Here is a 21942-nt window from a genome sequence, read left to right as displayed (position 1 = left end):
CTCACTGTAGGGGACTCTGTCTTCCTAGCATAAACCAAGGATCTTTTGAAGGGCAGTGGGAGGACAGTGTGGAGCCAAGGTAAGTGAAGTGATCAACAGTTTTGAGTATATATGGAAGCTGTGGGGTGAAGAAGGTTGGGTAATGAGTTGGGACATGACTTCAGTTTTTTGAATGTTGACCTGGAGACCAAAGGGCATGCTGCATGGACTGAGGGTTGTGCGTTAACACTGCACAATCATGCGCGTATTGTAGCTCGCAGATTTGGCAGACCTTCGTCTTGGTGTGGGCTTGGAGACGGCGATTGTTAAAAAGACTCCCTTCAAGGCGTTATTCAAGGTGAACACGGTCTTTGTGATCCAAGCCACAATGGAAGAGGTAGGTGATGGCAGAAAGGAAGAGATTGAACAGTACTGGTGCCAGTACACAGCCTTGCTTCACCCCAACATTTACCTTGAAGAACTCTGACTGGAGTTCTCCAGTGAGGACTCTGGCTTGCATCCCATCATGCAGTTGCTTCAGGCTCGAGAGAAACTTGTGTGGTACCCCAAGTTTGGACAGTTGTTTCCAGAGCATCTCACAGTTTATGGTGTCAAACGCTTTGCTGAGGTCAATGAAGGCTATATATAGGTATTTTGCTCTCTGCTCTTTTCCAGTAACTGCGTTAAGACAAAAACCATGTCGATGGTGGATCCAACTATCGTGGGATCATACTCCTCAGCCTTCCCGGTAAGGTTTATTAAGGTGTACTGGAGAGGAGGCTAAGCCGCATAGTCGAACCTCGGATTCAGGAAGAACAGTGTAGTTTTCATCCTGGTCGTGGAACTGTGGACCAGCTCTATACTCTCGGCAGGGTCCTTGAGGGTGCATGGGAGTTTGCCCAACCAGTCTACATGTGTTTTGTGGACTTGGAGAAGGCATTCGACCGTGTCTCTCGGGAAGTCCTGTGGGGAGTGCTCAGAGAGTATGGGATATCGGACTGTCTGATTGTGGCGGTTCGCTCCCTGTACGATCAGTGTCAGAGCTTGGTCCGCATTGCCGGCAGTAAGTCGGACACGTTTCCAGTGAGGGTTGGACTCCGCCAAGGCTGCCCTTTGTCACCGATTCGGTTCATAACTTTTATGGACAGAATTTCTAGGCGCAGTCAAGGCATTGAGGGGATCCGGTTTGGTGGCTGCAGGATTAGGTCTCTGCTCTTTGCAGATGATGTGGTCCTGATGGCTTCATCTGGCCAGGATCTTCAGCTCTCACTGGATCGGTTCGCAGCCGAGTGTGAAGCGACCGGGATGAGAATCAGCACGTCCAAGTCCGAGTCCATGATTCTCGCCCAGAAAAGGGTGGAGTGCCATCTCCAGGTTGGGGAGGAGACGCTACCCCAAGTGGAGGAGTTCAAGTACCTAGGAGTCTTGTTCACGAGTGAGGGACGAGTGGATTGTGAGATCGACAGGCGGATCGGTGCGGCGTCTTCAGTAATGCGGACGCTGTATCGATCCGTTGTGGTGAAGAAGGAGCTGAGCCGGAAGGCAAAGCTCTCAATTTACCGGTCGATCTACGTTCCCATCCTCACCTATGGTCATGAGCTTTGGGTCATGACCGAAAGGACAAGATCACGGGTACAAGGGGCCGAAATGAGTTTCTTCTGCCGTGTGGTGGGGCTCTCCCTTAGCGATAGAGTGAGAAGCTCTGTCATCCGGTAGGAACTCAGAGTAAAGCCGCTGCTCCTCCACATCGAAAAGAGCCAGATCAGGTGGTTCGGGCATCCGGTCAGGATGCCACCCGAACACCTCCCTAGGGAGGTGTTTAGGGCACGTCCAACCGGTAGGAGGCCACGGGGAAGACCCAGGACATGTTGGGAAGACTATGTCTCCCGGCTGGCCTGGGAACGCCTCGGGATCCCCCGGGAAAAGCTGGACGAAGTGGCTGGGGAGAGGAAAGTCAGGGTTTCCCTGCTTAGGCTGCTGCCCCCGCGAGCCGACCTCAGATAAGCGGAAGAAGATGGATGGATGGATGGCATCATAAAAGCCCTGGATGTTGTTGCAGTCTGCAAGGTTCTGGATCTCGTTTACCCATGCTCCGGAGGCCGCGCTGAGTAGCGAATCTTGCGGCAGCAATGGTGGCTTTCAGGGAGGGAGATGCAGGACAGGAGGGCTTTATGTGCTGGGTGTTTGGAGTGTAGGAGTAGCTGTATTTTGGCAGAGTTGCAATCAAACCAGTCCTGGTGGCGTTTACTTGGGGGGCCGACCGCCACTGAGGCTGCGCTATGGATTGCATCGCGCAGAGCTGGCCAGTCAGTGGATTCCTCAGGGATCTGATCAAGGTTGCTTGCAAGATGTCGCCGGAGGTTGCCTATGGTGGTGGAGTTGTTTAGTGCTGGGCAGTTCAGTTTCCGGTTTGGGGCTGTCCTTGGACGATGGGTCCTCAGGGTTCTGAGGAGTTTGGTCCTGACCGTGAGGTGATCAGTCCAGCACTATGCTCCACGCATGACTCTGGTGGAAAAAACATCCCGTTTGTCGCTTTGCCGGACAATTACGTAGTCCAGGAGGTGCCAGTGCTTTGAGCGGCGGTGTTGCCAGGTTGTTTTGAGCCGGTTTTTCACCTGGAAGGTGGTGTTGGTGATGACCAACTGGTGTTCTGCACAGAGGGAGAGTAGCCGGAGCCCGTTGCTGTTGAATTTCCCCACTCCGTGTTGACCAATAACTGCCTTCCAAACCAGGTGTTCTGTGTCCACTCTTGCATTGCAATCTCCCAGGAGAATGACTTCATCTGTTGCTGGAGTTTTCTTTATGATGGAGTCATAGAAAGCCTCTTTGATGGTGTGTTTGGCATCCAGAGTTGGTGCATAAGCACTAATGAGGGTGGCGAAGCGTCCCTTTGTGAGGGGAATCCACCATGTCATCAGTCTTTCATTGATGCCAATGGGAGATTCTGGGATGCGCTGCAGCAGTTGGGACTTCACCGCAAAGCCAACTCCATGGATGTACCTTAAAGGACCCCTTTCCAGAAGAAGGTGTAGCCTGCACCAACCTCTGTCAGGGAGTCCTCCCCATGTAGTCTGGTTTCGCTGAGTGCTGCAATATCTATGTTGTACTTTGCGTTCTCCAGGGCCACAAGTGCTGTCCTACGGTTGGGCCTCTCAGTTGTTTCGGCCAAGTCCAATAGTGTGCGGACATTCCACGAAGCGATGCATAGGTTGCTATATTTTTTCTTGTATTTTCGACCGCGAGGGGGATGCTCCGACAGTTGCAGCTTACCGTCCGTAGTAGGAGAAGCAGACCATTTTTTAACCACCTTTTCCAGGTCCATCCCCTTTCAGGGGAGAGCAGTGTAGGGCTGCTCTGCCACCATGGAAGCTACCAAGGTGACACGCTGCTTCATCCCGCAGTCACAATGACCATCACTCCATTGCCGCCTGTGTGCATGGTTTGACTCGACACTCCCAGCCACATCCTTGGCCTGTGTCTGCCGCCATTTCATGTCACCACAGAGCTTCTTGAGGAGAGTTGGGGGGGTGAGGAGGTGAGCAAGAGGCTTGCACAGAGGTAAGGATTAGGGTGAGGGTGTGGGTGTGCAATCCTCACTCCCACCATCTTCACTCCACCAGGCGGACTTCCAGTGGCATGAGAGACCCATGACGAAATTTGACCTGCTGGAGTTGCAGGGGACTGCCGGTGTTCCGGTCTTTTGGACTGCGCCTGTCCCCAAGTGCAGATTTGATTTCAGGGTTTTCTCCCCTAGCCAGAGTCCCCTCCCGGTCTTACCCACTCGGCAATGGGGCAGTGGTGTGTTGGTAGGGCCCACTGCTGCCCGACAATCTTCTACCTTTTAGCCTGAGGTTGCAGGACCTCAGTTACCCTGTGCTGCCACGAAGAGGCAAGGAAGGGATCTTAGTGAAGGAGAGGCTATGTATTGACCTCGGAAGACTTCCACGCTCGGCTTCCTTTGCCCAAACTGGGTTGGTCAGTGGCGGGAACTAAGGGAGGAGGGTCACATGCATCCCTGCATGCAAGGTCTCTCTAGCATGCTGCACTAGACACATCACTACACCCTGGGAGGTAAGCCGCAAACACTCACAGGAGTGTGTGTTTCCACCACTCACAGGCTGAAGCAGTATACACACACACATACATACACACACACACACACACACACACACATGCACACAAACACACACACTGTGTGACATTGTGTGTGTGTGTGTGTGTGTGTGTGTGTGTGTGTGTGTGTGTGTGTGTTTACAGTTTCCTGCAGGAGTGTGTTTCCACCACTCACAGGCTGAAGCAGTACATGGACGAGCTGAATGGCGTGCTGACCTCGGTAGGACCACACCCACAATAACCTTGGTACCTAACAGAGGTCAAATGTTTGGTAAATGTTGATGTCACTTACAAGAGACAAGGTTGAACACACATTAGCTGGACTTTTCCAAGATCATAGAGAACTTCCTAAGTCATCTGAGTCAGAGTTTCTTAAGCGAGCTGAGGTCCATGTGTGCAGCACCACTCAGGTGTAATACACTTTTACACCTCTTGTGGCAGTAATGACTATCAGAGTTTCTTAACCCAGCGAGCTGAGGTACATTTGGGCTGCACCACTCAGGTGTAATACACTTTTACACCACTTGTGGCAGTAAAGACTATCTCCAACAAACATAAGAAGTCTGTAGATAAAGACATACATCCAGAAAGTATTCACAGCGCTTCACTTTCTTCACTTTGTTATTCATTCATTTTTGTCCTCAAAATTCTACAATACTTTTTTTTACATCCATCCATCCATCCATCCATTTTCAACCGCTTGTGTCTTTATTATTATTATTATTATTATTCTATTTTTATTATAAAAAATAGTTTGGCAGTATTAATTATAATTGTATTTGTTTAATGTATTATCATTTATTTGTTTTGGCAGTATTTCAAAAATATATATATGTATATATATATTATTTATTTATGTATTATTTATTCATCATTAATTTTTTATCTTAAAAAACTAGTTTGGCAGTATTTAAAAAAAACTATTTATTTGATTTATTCATTTATTATTTATTTATCATGCATTTTTGATCTTACAAAATAGCTTGGCAGTGTTAAAAAAAAGTGTATAATTTGATCTATTCATGCATTATTTATTCATCATTCATTTTTTATCTTAAAAACTAGTTTGGCAGTATTTAAAAATATATATATTTTATTTATTCATATATTATTTATTTATCATTCATTTTTTATCTTAAACAACTAGTTTGGCAGCATTTAATTTTTTTTAATTATTTTATTTATTAATGTGCGTGTGCGTGTGCTTGTGTGAGTGTGTAGGTGAAGCAGCGTCAGGACGAGGAAAAACGTCAACTGGTGTCACTCAGAGATCAACTGAGGCCTGTTGTAAACACTGATCAGGTCAAACACACACACACACACACACACACAAACACACACTAAAAACTCCTCCAAGGTAACACACATGATGTTGTGTGTGAGCAGGATTGTGTAGCTAAGCAGGTGTACAACATGCATCAGCTGCTCGGAGATAAACAGGATGGAACAGAGAAGAGTGGCTTCCTGTACAAGAAGAGTGATGGGTAACACACACACACACACACACACACACACACACCTACGAAATGGAAGGTCATATCATCATCATAGAACAGCTTTATGGGGAGGGAAAGTACACAACGTGTGTGTGTGTGTGTGTTGCAGCTTGAGGAAAATGTGGCAGAAGAGGAAATGTTCAGTTGAAAACTGTTACCTGACCATCGCACACGCTACGGTGAGTGTGTGTGTGTGTGTGTGTGTGTGTGTGTGTGTGTGTGTGTGTGTGTGTGTGTGTGTGTGTGTGTGTGTGTGTGTGTGTGTGTGTGTGTGTGTGTGTGTGTGTGTGTGGGTGTGTGTGTGGGTGTGGGTGTGGGTGTGGGTGTGTGTGTGCTACTACTGTTGCAGTGCAGTATTTAGTTGACATGTGATTTGAAATTAAGCTTTGATTTAATAATTCTTCTCCTCCTCAAGCCAAACAAACCTCCCACCAGACTCAACCTGCTCACCTGTCAGGTCAAACCTAGCATGGAGGACAAGAAATGCTTTGACCTCATCTCTAGTAGGAACACACACACACACACACACACACACACACACACACACACACACACACACACACGACCAGATGTGACAGAGCTAAGTCTAAGATTAGATGTGACCATCTAAGTCTAAGACTAGTTGTGACCGATCTAAGTCTAAGACCAGATGTGACCAACCTAAGTCTAAGACTTAATGTGACCAATCTAAGTCCAATACCAGATGGACCAATCTAAGTCTAAGACTAGATCTGACCAATCTAAGTCTAAGACTAGATGTGACCGATCTAAGTCTAAGACTAGATGTGACCGATCTAAGTCTAAGACTAAATGTGACCGATCTAAGTCTAAGACTCGATGTGACCCATCTAAGTCTAAGACTAGATGTGACCCATCTAAGTCTAAGACCAGATGTGACCAGTCTAAGACTAGATGTGACCCATCTATGTCTAAGACTACATGTGACCGATCTAAGTCTAAGAATGGATGTGACCGATCTAATTCTAAGACCAGATCTGACCGATCTAAGTCTAAGACTAGATGTGACCGATCTATGTCCAATACTAGATGTGACCGATCTAAGTCTAAGACTAGATGTGACCAATCTAAGTCTAAGTCTAAATGTGACTAATCTAAGTCTAAGACTAGATCTGACCAATCTAAGACTAGATCTGACAATCTAAGTCTAAGATAAAGTCTAATAAACAAGCTTTATTCTTCTTTAACAACACCTCCTAGTGGTTCAGTGCAATAAAAATAAAGAGGAGTGACACCTCCCACTTCGAATACACAATCTTTGCAGCCTGTGTTCAATTCGATGAGATGACAAAACATTTGAGTTAGTACTGATGTTATTTGAACACTGATACAGTTTACAGTGAATTAAAGGAGTGAACATCCCAGTAAATATAGTAAAGACTTTATAAACACACGATCACAACACATCACCAGCTGCATGTTTCATCACCTCATTAGCTCTGTTACAGCAGGACGATGTATTGACAAAATAAAAGCAACATCAAATAGTTTTTTTGTTTCACTGTGTACTTTTAGTGTGAGACAAATGAGTCTGTCTCCAAGACTCGGCAAGGTGCGTGGAGTTGCTTTCCGCCATGTTTTCTAAAACCAAACAGCACTCTGACACTTCTGTTTCCAGGTAGTAAGCAATGTTGCCTAAAATGCATTATTAATAAATGACCTTTTTTTGGTCATTAAAAATGTAAACGGTATTACTAACCGTCTGCAATTTTACCACGGTTTACCATTACATCCCTAGTTAAAGTTAAAAAGTTAAAGTTAAAGTACCAATTGTTATGATCCGCTGCCCGGATCATATTTCTGTTTACGTTTTCGAGGCACTTGTGTTTTCTGTTAGTTTTGTGCACCTGAGTTTGTTGCCATGGCTGCTTATTGTTTTCACCTGCCGCGTGTGTTTCCGGACACGCACCTGTTAGCCATCAATGTCATTATTTAAGCCTGCCTTGCCAGTGGGTCGGTCTGGCTTCCTAGTTTGTTTTCGTACAACAGATGACAGATTTTGTTCCTGCTCTGTACCTGCTAGCTTCCACAATAACCCCCTTTAGTTTTTGCCTTAAGTGCCATGAGCACGTTTTTCTTTGTTCTGTCTGATTTATTCCTTAAATAAATCATTTTCCTACCTGCATGCTGTGTCTGAAGCCCGTCTGCATTCCTGGGAGAACAACCCCGCATCACCATGCAACCCGGTCGTCACACCAATGATTGTCACTCACACACTAGGTGTGGTGAAATCCGTCCTCTGCATTTGACCCATCACCCTTGATCACCCCCTGGGAGGTGAGGGGAGCAGTGAGCAGCAGCGGTGGCCACGCTCGGGAATCATTTTTGCTGATTCAACCCCCAATTCCAACCTTTGATGCTGAGTGCCAAGCAGGGAGGTAATGGGTCCCATTTTTATAGTCTTTGGTATAACTCGACCGGGGTTTGAACTCACGACCTACCGATCTCAGGGCTTACACTCTAACCACTAGGCCACTGAGCAGGTTAGTTAGGACGCTATACGAAAACACAATCTTAAGAAAAGTTTGACGTACCGTGTGAAAATACACAACAACAACACACTTTGTCCAGCAGATAATCGCACCTACCACTTCCTGGCGGAGGATGAAGTCCAGTGTGTGGCGTAAGTCCCATTCACCTGTTCTCGGACTCATGTTGTCTCCATCGGTCTTTGTTGTGAACGCCATTCAACTGTGTGTGTGTGTGTGTGTGTGTGTGTGTGTGTGTGTGTGTGTGTGTGTGTGTGTGTGTGTGTGTGTGTGTGTGTGTGTGTGTGTGTGTGTGTGTGTGTGTGTGTGTGTGTGTGTACGAGCAGCTGGATCTCGGTGCTTAGCAACAGCAAACAGGAAGCCCTGACGGTGGCGCTGGACGGAGGCAAGAAAGAAGGTCCAGAGAGCAGCATGGAGGATCTGACCCGCTCCATCACTGAAGACATCAGACGAATGCCTGGCAATAGCAGCTGCTGTGACTGTGGGGCGCCAGGTCAGAGGCAACTTCACCCATTCCTGACTAGATATCACTCATTAAAAACACTCGAGGTTGCTCGATGGATTCTGCAAAAAATTGAGGCCTTTGGCTTTGAAAAGTATTAAAGTCCGTGTCCAGAAGCAAGAAATGACTGCGATCACACATGCTATTTGCTAATCACGAGTCAATGGGGTGAAATCACACATGCTATTTGCTAATCACGAGTCAATGTGGTGAAATCACACATGCTATTTGCTAATCACGAGTCAATGTGGTGAAATCCCACATGATGTTAGCTAATCACGAGTCAATGTGGTGAAATCTCATGTGCTACTAGCTAATCACGAGTCAATGGGGTGAAATCACACATGCTATTTGCTAATCACGAGTCAATGTGGTGAAATCACACGTGCTATTTGCTAATCACGAGTAAATGGGGTGAAATCACACATGCTATTTGCTAATCACAAGTCAATGTGGTGAAATCACACATGCTATTAGCTAATCGCGAGTCAATGTGGTGAAATCCCACATGCTGTTAGGTAATCACGAGTCAATGTGATGAAATCAGACATGCTACTAGCTAATCGCGACTCAATGTGGTGAAATCACACATGCTATTTGCTAATCACGAGTCAATGTGGTGAAATCACACATGCTATTTGCTAATCGCGAGTCAATGTGGTGAAATCACACATGCTATTTGCTAATCAATCAATCAATCAATCTTTATTTATATAGCCCTAAATCACAAGTGTCTCAAAGGGCTGCACAAGCCACAACGACATCCTCGGTACAAAGCCCACATACGGGCAAGGAAAAACTCACCCCAGTGGGACGTCGATGTGAATGACTATGAGAAACCTTGGAGAGGACCGCATATGTGGGTAACCCCCCCCCTCTAGGGGAGACCGAAAGCAATGGATGTCGAGTGGGTCTGACATAATATTGTGAGAGTCCAGTCCATAGTGGATCCAACATAATAGTAAGAGTCCAGTCCATAGTGGGGCCAGCAGGACACCATCCCGAGCGGAGACGGGTCAGCAGCGTAGAGATGTTCCCAGCCGATGCACAGGCGAGCGGTCCACCCCGGGTCCCGACTCTGGACAGCCAGCACTTCATCCATGGCCACCGGACCTGTGCCCCCCCCCCCCCCCCCCCTCAAGGAAAAGGGGAGCAGAGGAGAAAAGAAAAGAAACGGCAGATCAACTGGTCCAACAGGGGGGCTATTTAAAGGCTAGAGTATACAAATGAGTTTTAAGATGGGACTTAAATGCTTCTACTGAGGTAGCATCTCTAATTGTTACCGGGAGGGCATTCCATAGTACTGGAGCCCGAATAGAAAACGCTCTATAGCCCGCAGACTTTTTTTGGGCTCTGGGAATCACTAATAAGCCGGAGTTCTTTGAACGCAGATTTCTTGCCGGGACATATGGTACAATACAATCGACAAGATAGGACGGAGCTAGACCGTGTAGTATTTTATACGTAAGTAGTAAAACCTTAAAGTCACTTCTTAAGTGCACAGGAAGCCAGTGCAGGTGAGCCAGTATAGGCGTAATATGATCAAACTTTCTTGTTCTTGTCAAAAGTCTAGCAGCCGCATTTTGTACCAACTGTAATTTTTTAATGCTAGACATAGGGAGACCCGAAAATAATACGTTACAGTAGTCGAGACGAGACGTAACGAACGCATGAATAATGATCTCAGCGTCGCTAGTGGATAAAATAGAACTAATTTTAGCGATATTACGGAGATGAAAGAAGGCCGTTTTAGTAACACTCTTAATGTGTGATTCAAACGAGAGAGTTGGGTCGAAGATAATACCCAGATTCTTTACTGATTCGCCTTGTGTAATTGTTTGGTTGTCAAATGTTAAGGTGGTATTATTAAATAAATGTCGGTGTTTAGCAGGACCGATAATCAGCATTTCCGTTTTCTTGGCGTTGAGTTGCAAGAAGTTAGCGGACATCCAATGTTTAATTTCATTAAGACACGCCTCCAGCTGACTACAATCCGGCGTGTTGGTCAGCTTTAGGGGCATGTAGAGTTGGATGTCATCAGCATAGCAATGAAAGCTAACACCGTATTTGCGTATGATGTCGCCTAGCGGCAGCATGTAAATACTAAAGAGTGCAGGGCCAAGAACCGAACCCTGAGGAACTCCGCACGTTACCTTAACATAGTCAGAGGTCACATTATTATGGGAGACGCATTGCATCCTGTCAGTAAGATAAGAGTTAAACCACGACAAGGCTAAGTCTGACATACCAATACGTGTTTTGATACGCTCTAATAAAATATTATGATCGACGGTATCGAAAGCAGCGCTAAGATCAAGAAGCAGCAACATAGATGACGCATCAGAATCCATCGTTAGCAGTAGATCATTAGTCATTTTTGCGAGGGCTGTCTCCGTAGAGTGATTTGCCCTGAAACCGGATTGAAAAGGTTCACAGAGATTGTTAGACACTAAGTGTTCATTTAGCTGCTGTGCGACAATTTTTTCGAGGATTTTCGAAATAAAGGGAAGGTGGGACACCGGTCGGTAGTTTACCATGAGGTCAGGATCAAGGTTAGGTCTTTTGAGCAGAGGATGAATAACCGCTTTCTTGAATGCTAGGGGAACAGTGCCAGAGGAAAGTGATAAGTTTATAATATTTAGCACTGATGGACCTAATAATACAAAAAGCTCCTTGATAAGTTTCCCAGGAAGTGGGTCAAGTAAACATGTTGTTTGTTTTATCCCACTTACACGCTGTAATAGTTCCTCTAATGTTATTTCATCAAAAAGAGAGAGACTATTTTGTATTGCAGTATCCGTCGTAGATACAGTTGTATCTGTGTTCATAGAACCCAGTTGTAGCTGGGATGCGTTGTCTTTAATCTCCTTTCTAATGAGTTCAATTTTCTTATTAAAGAAATTCATAAAGTCATCTGCCGAGTGGGTGGAGCTATTGGGAGGAGTCCCTTGTTGGGTTAGCGATGCTACTGTACTAAACAAAAATTTAGGGTCGTTTTTGTTGAGGCGGATGAGATTTGAGTAATATTTAGCTTTAGCTAAGGTAAGCATGCGTTTATACGATATTAAACTATCACTCCATGCTTGATGGAAAACCTCAAGCTTGGTCGCGCGCCATTTGCGTTCCAACTTTCTACATGATAATTTATGAGCTCTGGTTTCCTCTGTAAACCATGGGGTGCGCCTTTTAGGGGCCCTTTTTTGTTTTAGCGGTGCTATACTATCAATGGTTTTGCGCAGGGCATTGTCAAAGTTGTTAGTGAGGTTATCAATAGAGCCGACATAATTTGGGAATGGTGCCATTACCGAAGGCAGTAGGTCAGCAAGAGTCATCGTTGTGGCGGCATTAATGTTGCGGCTGCTATAGCAGTTATTATTATTATTAGTTTGTTGACAATGAGTCAGAACTTCGAATTTTATAAGGTAATGATCGGACATTACTTTAGTACACGGGAGTACCATAACTTTGGAGGTGGTGACACCCCTGACCAGCACTAGATCTATCGTATTGCCGTTGCGATGCGTAGGTTCATTTATTATTTGTGTAAGACCACAGCTATCAATTATAGTCTGGAGCGCCACGCACTGAGGGTCCGATGGGGTATTCATATGGATATTAAAGTCCCCCATTATGATTATATTGTCTGCGTGCGTCACTAGATCAGCAACGAACTCTGAGAATTCATTAATAAAGTCCGAGTAGGGCCCTGGGGGGCGGTAGATAACAGCCATATCGAGAGGCAGCGGTGCGACAGACCTCATAGTAAGCACCTCAAACGATTTGTATTTATTATTTAGGTTAGGGGTAAGGTTAAAGTTTTCATTGTATATTAATGCGACCCCCCCACCCCTTTTAAGGGGACGGGCAATATGCGCATTCGTATAGTTAGGAGGAGATGCCTCATTTAGCGCAAAAAATTTGTCTGGTTTGAGCCAGGTTTCGCTAAGACCAATGACGTTAAGATTGTTGTCTCTAATGACCTCATTAACTAATAACGTTTTGGGAGACAATGATCTTATGTTTAAAAAGCCCATATTATAAGTATTGGGCTGTTTTGACGAGTTTTTGTTTAAATTATCCGTAGTAGAAATATTAATAATGTTGCGTTTATTATACGTAGTGCACTTTAAATAGTTTCGACCATATCTAGGAATTGATACGACGGGAATTTTCAGATTGTTTGCTTGATGCTGCGATCGACTGAACGCATCATGATTTGCCACCTCAGTAGAATGCATATCTACCCCGGACACATTCACAACAGAAAACACATTATGTGAGTTGTGTGTTATTCTAAGAAAATTGCTATGCGTACAGGAATTATCCAGCCTGGTGCTGGCTAGTTCTAGCTTAACTGACTCCTCACCCGGACTAGCAGGCTCTGTAATTGCCTGTGACCGGGCTTGCTCTAGTGTAGTTAGTCAAATGTGACTTAAACAGTAGTCTATATTCTTAGACAGGATGATGGCGCCTTCCTGGTTAGGGTGAAGGCCGTCCCTCATCAGCAAGCCTGGTTTGCCCCAGAAAGAGGGCCAATTATCAATAAACGTTAGTCCCTGTTGTCTACAGAAGCTAGCCAGCCACTTGTTAAGCGAGACTAATCTGCTATATCTCTCATCATTGCCTCTCGCAGGCAGGGGGCCAGAGACAATTACTCGATGCCTGGACATCTTTCTAGCGAGATCACAAGTCCTGGCTATGTTTCTCTTTGTAATCTCTGACTGTCTCATTCTAGTGTCATTGGAGCCAACGTGTACAACTATATTCGCATAACTAGTGGTGCGATTAGCCTGTCGTACGTGTTTACTAGGCCTGTTGCGAGTTAGCTCCCTAAGATTAGCCTCTATGTCAGGTGCTCGGGCCCCTGGGATGCACTTAATTGTGGCTGGTTTGCTAAGCTTTATGTTTCGGGTGATGGAGTCCCCTATGACTAAGGTGTGGTTCCCGGTAGACTGGGGTGTAGGACTAGCTAAAGAGCTAAATCTATTATGCGTCTCAACCGGTACACCGTAGCTTGTAGGCCGCTTAGGACTACTACAGGCTGGGCTAGTTAGCTCGCTACAGCTAACGCTAGCAGATGTGTCCGCAACATCTAAAGTTACGAGATTACTCTGCTCTAACTGGCGGACACGGCCCTCTAGCAGAGCCAGCCTCTCCGTGAGTAAGGTGCAAGACGCGCAGGAAGCCATACTCACGGTGTTTTCTGTCACCGAGTGAAGTTCCTGCTGTCTTCCGAGAAGTCCTGGTCACGGTGTGCAGGAGTAGACTCCTTCTGACCGGCGCCCGGCGACGCCTTTCTCCGCGCTAGCTTCGTTAGCTTAGCAGCTAGCTGCTAGCTAGCTGCGGGAGGGGTGGAGAGACAGAGATCGGGTGATTTGCAAGTTAAATAGTACTACTAAATATGTTGAGAAAGTAATAAAGAAAGCTGCAGAACAATTTAAAAGCACACAAATAGAACGATACTTAGCTTTTTCGAAACAGCGAGCAGTCAGCGAGCAGTCACGCACGGTGAACCGGAACCGGAAGTGACTAGTGTCGGAATGTAAACCGAGTCACGAGTCAATGTGGTGAAATCCCACATGATGTTAGCTAATCACGAGTCAATGTGGTGAAATCTCATGTACTACTAGCTAATCACGAGTCAATGGGGTGAAATCACACATGCTATTTGCTAATCACGAGTCAATGTGGTGAAATCACACATGCTATTTGCTAATAGTGTTAGGCGCTATAAGTGTTCAACTTCAGCCTAAACCCTTTCGGTCTGTAACATTTTCATTTTCAATCTATGAATGTACAACTGTTTGTTTATTTTTTGTTGACCATTGACCGAAGAATAAACTTTACTTACTTACTTACTAATCACGAGTCAATGTGGTGAAATCCCACATGATGTTAGCTAATCACGAGTCAATGTGGTGAAATCTCATGTGCTACTAGCTAATCACGAGTCAATGGGGTGAAATCACACATGCTATTTGCTAATCACGAGTCAATGTGGTGAAATCACACGTGCTACTAGCTAATCGCGAGTCAATGTGGTGAAATCACACATGCTATTTGCTAATCACGAGTCAATGTGGTGAAATCACACATGCTATTTGCTAATCGCGAGTCAATGTGGTGAAATCACACATGCTACTAGCTAATCACGAGTCAATGTGGTGAAATCACACATGCTGTTAGCTAATCACGAGTCAATGTGATGAAATCAGACATGCTACTAGCTAATCACGAGTCAATGTGGTGAAATCACACATGCTATTTGCTAATCACGAGTCAATGTGGTGAAATCACACATGCTATTTGCTAATCGCGAGTCAATGTGGTGAAATCACACATGCTACTAGCTAATCACGAGTCAATGTGGTGAAATCACACATGCTGTTAGCTAATCACGAGTGGAATTAAAAGCAAGGAATGAGATTTGATGATCACTACAGAACCCTGAGGAATGGACTTTGGAAGCAGACTAGTTTGGTCTGAAAAAGACGTCCTCATTTGTCCCCCTGCAGACCCTGGATGGGTGTCGACTAACTTGGGCATCTTGACCTGCATCGAGTGTTCCGGGGTCCACAGAGAGATGGGCGTCCACGTCTCCAGGATTCAGTCTCTCAGTCTGGACAGTCTGGGCACCTCCGATCTGCTGGTACGTCATTTTCCAGGCGGAAAGATTCATATGGTGCCATTCCTGGGTGGGTCTCACGTGAGAGGAAGGGGGGGGGGGGGGTCATTATTTTGCAATGCAGTCTGCTGAAAATGATGGAAAGCGCCACTGGACATGGCAACTGACGCTGTGGTCAAAGTTGGAATTGTGATTCTGAAATCTCTCCCTCAGTTGGCCAGAAACGTTGGGAACTCCGGTTTCAACGAAATACTGGAGGCAAACCTGCTGAGTCCATCAATGAAGCCCTCGCAACACAGCCACATGTAAGACAGACACACACATGTATACATACAGTCTTATATCAATACTACACAGCCACATGTAAGACACACACACATATACATACAGTCCTATATCAGTACTACACAGCCACATTTAAGACGCACACATGTATACATACAGTCGTATATCAATACTACACAGCCACATGTAAGACACGCACACGTGTACATACAGTGGTATATCAGTACACATGTAAGACGTATGTGTATACACACAGCGGTATATGAGTACTACACAGCCACATGTAAGACGCACACACGTATACATACAGTCGTATATCAGTACTACACAGTCACATGTAAGACGCACACACGTATACATACAGTCTTATATCAATACTACACAGCCACATGTAAGACGCACACACGTATACATACAGTCCTATATCAGTACTACACAGCCACATGTTAGACGCACACATGTATACATACAGTCGTATATCAGTACGACACAGCCACATGTTAGACGCACACACGTATACATACAGTCGTATATCAGTACGACACAGTCACATTTAAGACGCACACATGTATACATACAGTCTTATATCAATACTACACAGCCACATGTAAGACGCACACACGTGTACATACAGTGGTATATCAGTACACATGTAAGACGTATATGTGTATACACACAGCGGTATATGAGTACTACACAGGCACATGTAAGACGCACACACGTATACATACAGTCGTACATCAGTACTACACAGTCACATGTAAAATGCACACACTTATACATACAGTCGTATATCAATATTACACAGCCACATGTAAGACGCACACACGTATACATACAGTCGTATATCAGTACTACACAGTCACATGTAAGACGAACACACGTATACATACAGTCGTATATCAATATTACACAGCCACATGTAAGACACACACGTATACATACAGTGGTATATCAGTACTACACAGCCACATGTAAGATGCACACACGTATACATACAGTTGAATATCAGTACTACACAGCCACATGTAAGGCGCACACGTATACATACAGTGGTATATCAGTACTACACAGCCACATGTAAGACGCACACACGTATACATACAGTCGTATATCAGTACTACACAGTCACATGTAAGACGCACACACGTATACATACAGTCGTACATCAATATTACACAGCCACATGTAAGACACACACGTATACATACAGTGGTATATCAGTACTACACAGCCACATGTAAGACGCACACACGTATACATACAGTTGAATATCAGTACTACACAGCCACATGTAAGGCGCACACGTATACATACAGTGGTATATCAGTACTACACAGCCACATGTAAGACGCACACACGTATACATACAGTTGAATATCAGTACTACACAGCCACATGTAAGGCGCACACGTATACATACAGTGGTATATCAGTACTACACAGCCACATGTAAGACACACACGTATACATACAGTGGTATATCAGTACTACATAGCCACATGTAAGACGCACACACGTATACATACAGTTGAATATCAGTACTACACAGCCACATGTAAGGCGCACACGTATACATACAGTTGAATATCAGTACTACACAGCCACATGTAAGGTGCACACGTATACATTTGGGCTGCAACTAACGATTAATTTGATAATCGATTAATCTGTCGATTATTACTACGATTAATCGCTTAATAATCGGATAAAAGAGACAAACTACATTTCTATCTTTTCCAGTATTTTATTGAAAAAAAACAGCATACTGGCACCATGTTCTTTCAACTTGCCAAATAAAACAAGGAAAATGTTACAAAAATGCACACTTTTGACACCCCTGTTATAGATAATAAAAAATTAAATCTGATAAATGTATGGATAAAAAGCAGAGCCTGACGACGCATGCGCATTTATCACAACTCTCTCGCTCTCTCTGTCTCTGCCCCTCCCTCACCAATGCTGCTGCACGCACAATTTGTTGTGTTTTCAACCTTCTTAACCCTGAACGTATATTGAAAATACACGCAACCCTAACTCAAAATGCCTGACAGCCCCGCAAAAGAGGACATGTCCGATGAAAAGAGGACGTATGGTCAGGACCGAGCTCGGTTTCACGTCTGGTGAAACCGATCGCCGCTAGTCCTCTTTTGCTAGCATGCTAGCAGCTAACGGGCTACGATAGACTGACCATACGTCCTCTTTTCACCGGACATGTCCTCTTTTGCGGAGCTGTCAGGGCGGAGTTTCATAAATGCCTCAAATGTCCGGCATTTTGAGTATTGTTTACACAACGTGCAGTGCGCTACTTGATATGTCCGTGTGGAAACTCGTTCGGTACACTTCCGCACCGAAACCCCCGTACCGAAACGGTTCGATACAAATACACGTACCGTTACACCCCTATTATTTTGATTATTGTTTCTCAGCTGTTTGTAAATGTTGCAGTTTATAAATAAAGGTTTAAAAAAAAAAAAAAAAACGTAGCCTCAGCGCATGTGCATAGCATAGATCCAACGAATCAATGACTAAATTAATCGCCAACTATTTTATAATCGATTTTAATCGATTTAATCGATTAGTTGTTGCAGCCCTAGTATACATACAGTCGTATATCAGTACTACACAGTCACATGTAAGACACACACACACACACACATATATATATATATACAGTCTCATATCAATACTACACAGCCACATGTAAGACACACACACTTATACATACAGTCGTATATCAGCACTACACAGCCACATGTAAGACACACACACATATACATACAGTCGTATATCAGCACTACACAGCCACATGTAAGACACACACACGTATACATACAGTAGTATATCAGTACGACACAGCCACATGTAAGACGCACACACGTATACATACAGTCCTATATCAGTACTACACAGCCACATGTAAGACACACACACGTATACATACAGTCGTATATCAGTACTACACAGCCACATGTAAGACACACACGTATACATACAGTCCTATATCAGTACTACACAGCCACATGTAAGACACACACGTATACATACAGTCCTATATCAGTACTACACAGCCACATGTAAGACGCACACACGTATACATACAGTAGTATATCAGTACGACACAGCCACATGTAAGACGCACACACGTATACATACAGTCCTATATCAGTACTACACAGCCACATGTAAGACGCACACACGTATACATACAGTCGTATATCAGTACTACACAGCCACATGTAAGACACACACGTATACATACAGTCCTATATCAGTACTACACGGCCACATGTAAGAAGCACACACGTATACATACAGTCGTATATCAGTACTACACAGCCACATGTAAGACGCACACACGTATACATACAGTCGTATATCAGTACTACACAGTCACATGTAAGACGCACACACGTATACATAGTCGTATATCAGTACTACACAACCACATGTGAGACGCACACACGTATACATACAGTCGTATATCAGTACTACACAGTCACATGTAAGACGCACACACGTATACATACAGTCGTATATCAGTACTACACAGTCACATGTAAGACACACACACACACATATATACACAGTCTCATATCAATACTACACAGCCACATGTAAGACACACACACACACATATATACACAGTCTCATATCAATACTACACAGCCACATGTAAGACACACACACGTATACATACAGTGGTATATCAGTACACATGTAAGATTTATACGTGTATACACACAGTGGTATATGAGTACTACACAGCCACATGTAAGATACACACACGTATACATACAGTCGTATATCAGTACTACACAGCCACATGTAAGACGCACACACATATACAAATAGTCCTATATCAGTGCTACAGAGCCACATGTAAGACGCACACACGTATACATACAGTCGTATATCAGTACTACACAGTCACATGTAAGACACACACACACACACATATATACACAGTCTCATATCAATACTACACAGCCACATGTAAGACACACACACACACATATATACACAGTCTCATATCAATACTACACAGCCACATGTAAGACACACACACGTATACATACAGTGGTGTATCAGTACACATGTAAGATTTATACGTGTATACACACAGTGGTATATGAGTACTACACAGCCACATGTAAGATACACACACGTATACATACAGTCGTATATCAGTACTACACAGCCACATGTAAGACGCACACACATATACAAATAGTCCTATATCAGTGCTACAGAGCCACATGTAAGACGCACACACGTATACATACAGTCCTATATCAGTACTACACAGCCACATGTAAGACGCACACACGTATACATACAGTCATATATCAGTACTACACAGCCACATGTAAGACGCACACACGTATACATACAGTCGTAAATCAGTGCTACCCAGCCACATGTAAAATACACACACGTATACATACAGTCGTATATCAGTACTACACAGCCACATGTAAGACGCACACACGTATACATACAGTCGTATACATACAGTCGTATATCAGTACTACCCAGCCACATGTAAAATACACACACGTATACATACAGTCGTATATCAGTACACATGTAAGATGTATACATGTATACACACAGTGGTATATGAGTACTACACAGCCACATGTAAGACGCACACACGTATACATACAGTCGTATATCAATACTACACAGCCACATGTCAGACGCACACACGTATACTTAGTCGTATATCAGTACACATGTAAGATGTATACATTTATACACACAGTGGTATATGAGTACTACACAGCCACATGTAATGCGCACACATGTATACATACAGTCGTTTATCAATATTACACAGCCACATGTAAGACACACACACGTATACATACAGTCGTATATCAGTACTACATAGCCACATGTAAGACGCACACACGTATACATACAGTCGTATATCAGTACACATGTAAGATGTATACATTTATACACACAGTGGTATATGAGTACTACACAGGCACATGTAAGACGCATACACGTATACAAACAGTCGTATATCAGTACTACACAGCCACATGTAAGACGCATACATGTATACATACAGTAGTATATCAGTACTACACAGCCACATGTAAGACATATACCGTATTTTTCGGAGTATAGGTCGCACCGGAGTATAAGTCGCACCTGCCGAAAATGCATAATAAAGAAGGAAAAAAACATATATAAGTTGCACTGGAGCCCGGCCAAACTATGAAAAAAACTGTGACTTATAGTCCGAAAAATACGGTATGTGTATACACACAGTGGTATATGAGTACTACATGTACTATGTGGTGTGTGTACAGGACGGAGCGTAAAGACTTCATTCAGTCTAAGTACCAGGAAGTTCACTTTGTGAGGCGGAGTCACAGCTCCTCCACGGCACTGACAATCCTGCAAGAGGCAACCAAGTCCTGTGACATCTACCGCCTGATCCAAGTCTACGCCCAGCGCACTGAGCTCAGCCACCCCCTGCTGTCTCACATACAAGTATGCTGTCTCACATACTGTCTCACATACAAGTATGTTGTCTCACATACTGTCTCACATACAAGTATGTTGTCTCACATACTGTCTCACATACAAGTATGTTGTCTCACATACAAGTATGTTGTCTCACATACTGTCTCACATAAAAGTATGTTGTCTCACATACTGTCTCACATACAAGTATGTTGTCTCACGTACTGTCTCACATACAAGTATGTTGTCTTAAATACTGTCTCACATACAAGTATGTTGTCTCACATACTGTCTCACATACTGTTTCACATACTGTCTCACATACAAGTATGTTGTCTCACATACTGTCTCACATACTGTCTCACATACTGTCTCACATACTGTCTCCAATACAAGTATGTTGTCTAACATACTATCTCACATACTATCTCACATACTAGTATGTAGTATCACATAATATCTTACATACTGTCTCACATACAAGTATGTAGTGTTGGGGTCCAGAGTTCCTAGTATGCAAAAGCAACCTCTCCTACCTTGGACCTTGGTGCCTGTTTCGAGTTGGGCTCTGAATAAGTCCCAGAAATTTGAAATCCACTGACATCTCCATATATGGTAAAGTTTTACCCAAAAATATTTGCACGAGTCCACCATTGTAGTCCGACGTTGTAGTTAGTAAGTTTCATCTTTGTCGCTACCCTCTTGTTGTGGGTCTCGTACATGCACATGTATCCTCTGCTGTTGCCATTTCTGATACAAAGTAGCGTACAGTTTAATGTATAATCAATGTTGTAGTATCAATGTCAGTTTAAAGGACATGTACGTATAATCAACGTTGTATCAATGTCAGTTTAAAGGACATGTACGTATAATCAACATTGTATCAATGTCAGTTTAAAGGACATGTACGTATAATCAAAGTTGTATCAATGTCAGTTTAAAGGACACATA

General features: G+C 44.0%; 1 protein-coding gene across 3 annotated transcripts in view; it reads left to right on the top strand.

Moving 5' to 3' along the window:
- The window catches only part of unm_sa1614 (un-named sa1614), a 64289-nt gene that overhangs the window by 14119 nt on the left and 28228 nt on the right, over positions 1–21942 (top strand). For all 3 annotated transcript variants that reach the window (XM_061984726.2, XM_061984725.1, XM_061984727.2), the window contains exons 8-17: positions 4237–4312; positions 5314–5394; positions 5479–5576; positions 5698–5767; positions 6004–6091; positions 8181–8229; positions 8422–8588; positions 15113–15246; positions 15436–15527; positions 20835–21018. In XM_061984726.2, the coding sequence (XP_061840710.1) occupies positions 4237–4312; positions 5314–5394; positions 5479–5576; positions 5698–5767; positions 6004–6091; positions 8181–8229; positions 8422–8588; positions 15113–15246; positions 15436–15527; positions 20835–21018 (1039 nt within the window). The remainder of the gene's footprint in view (positions 1–4236; positions 4313–5313; positions 5395–5478; positions 5577–5697; positions 5768–6003; positions 6092–8180; positions 8230–8421; positions 8589–15112; positions 15247–15435; positions 15528–20834; positions 21019–21942) is intronic.

Source organism: Nerophis lumbriciformis, linkage group LG23 (genome assembly GCF_033978685.3).
Source record: "Nerophis lumbriciformis linkage group LG23, RoL_Nlum_v2.1, whole genome shotgun sequence".
NCBI classification, from domain to species: Eukaryota; Metazoa; Chordata; class Actinopteri; order Syngnathiformes; family Syngnathidae; genus Nerophis; species Nerophis lumbriciformis.
The sequence above is the reverse complement of the archived record's forward strand: the minus strand, read 5'-3'. Positions and strand labels throughout refer to the sequence as shown.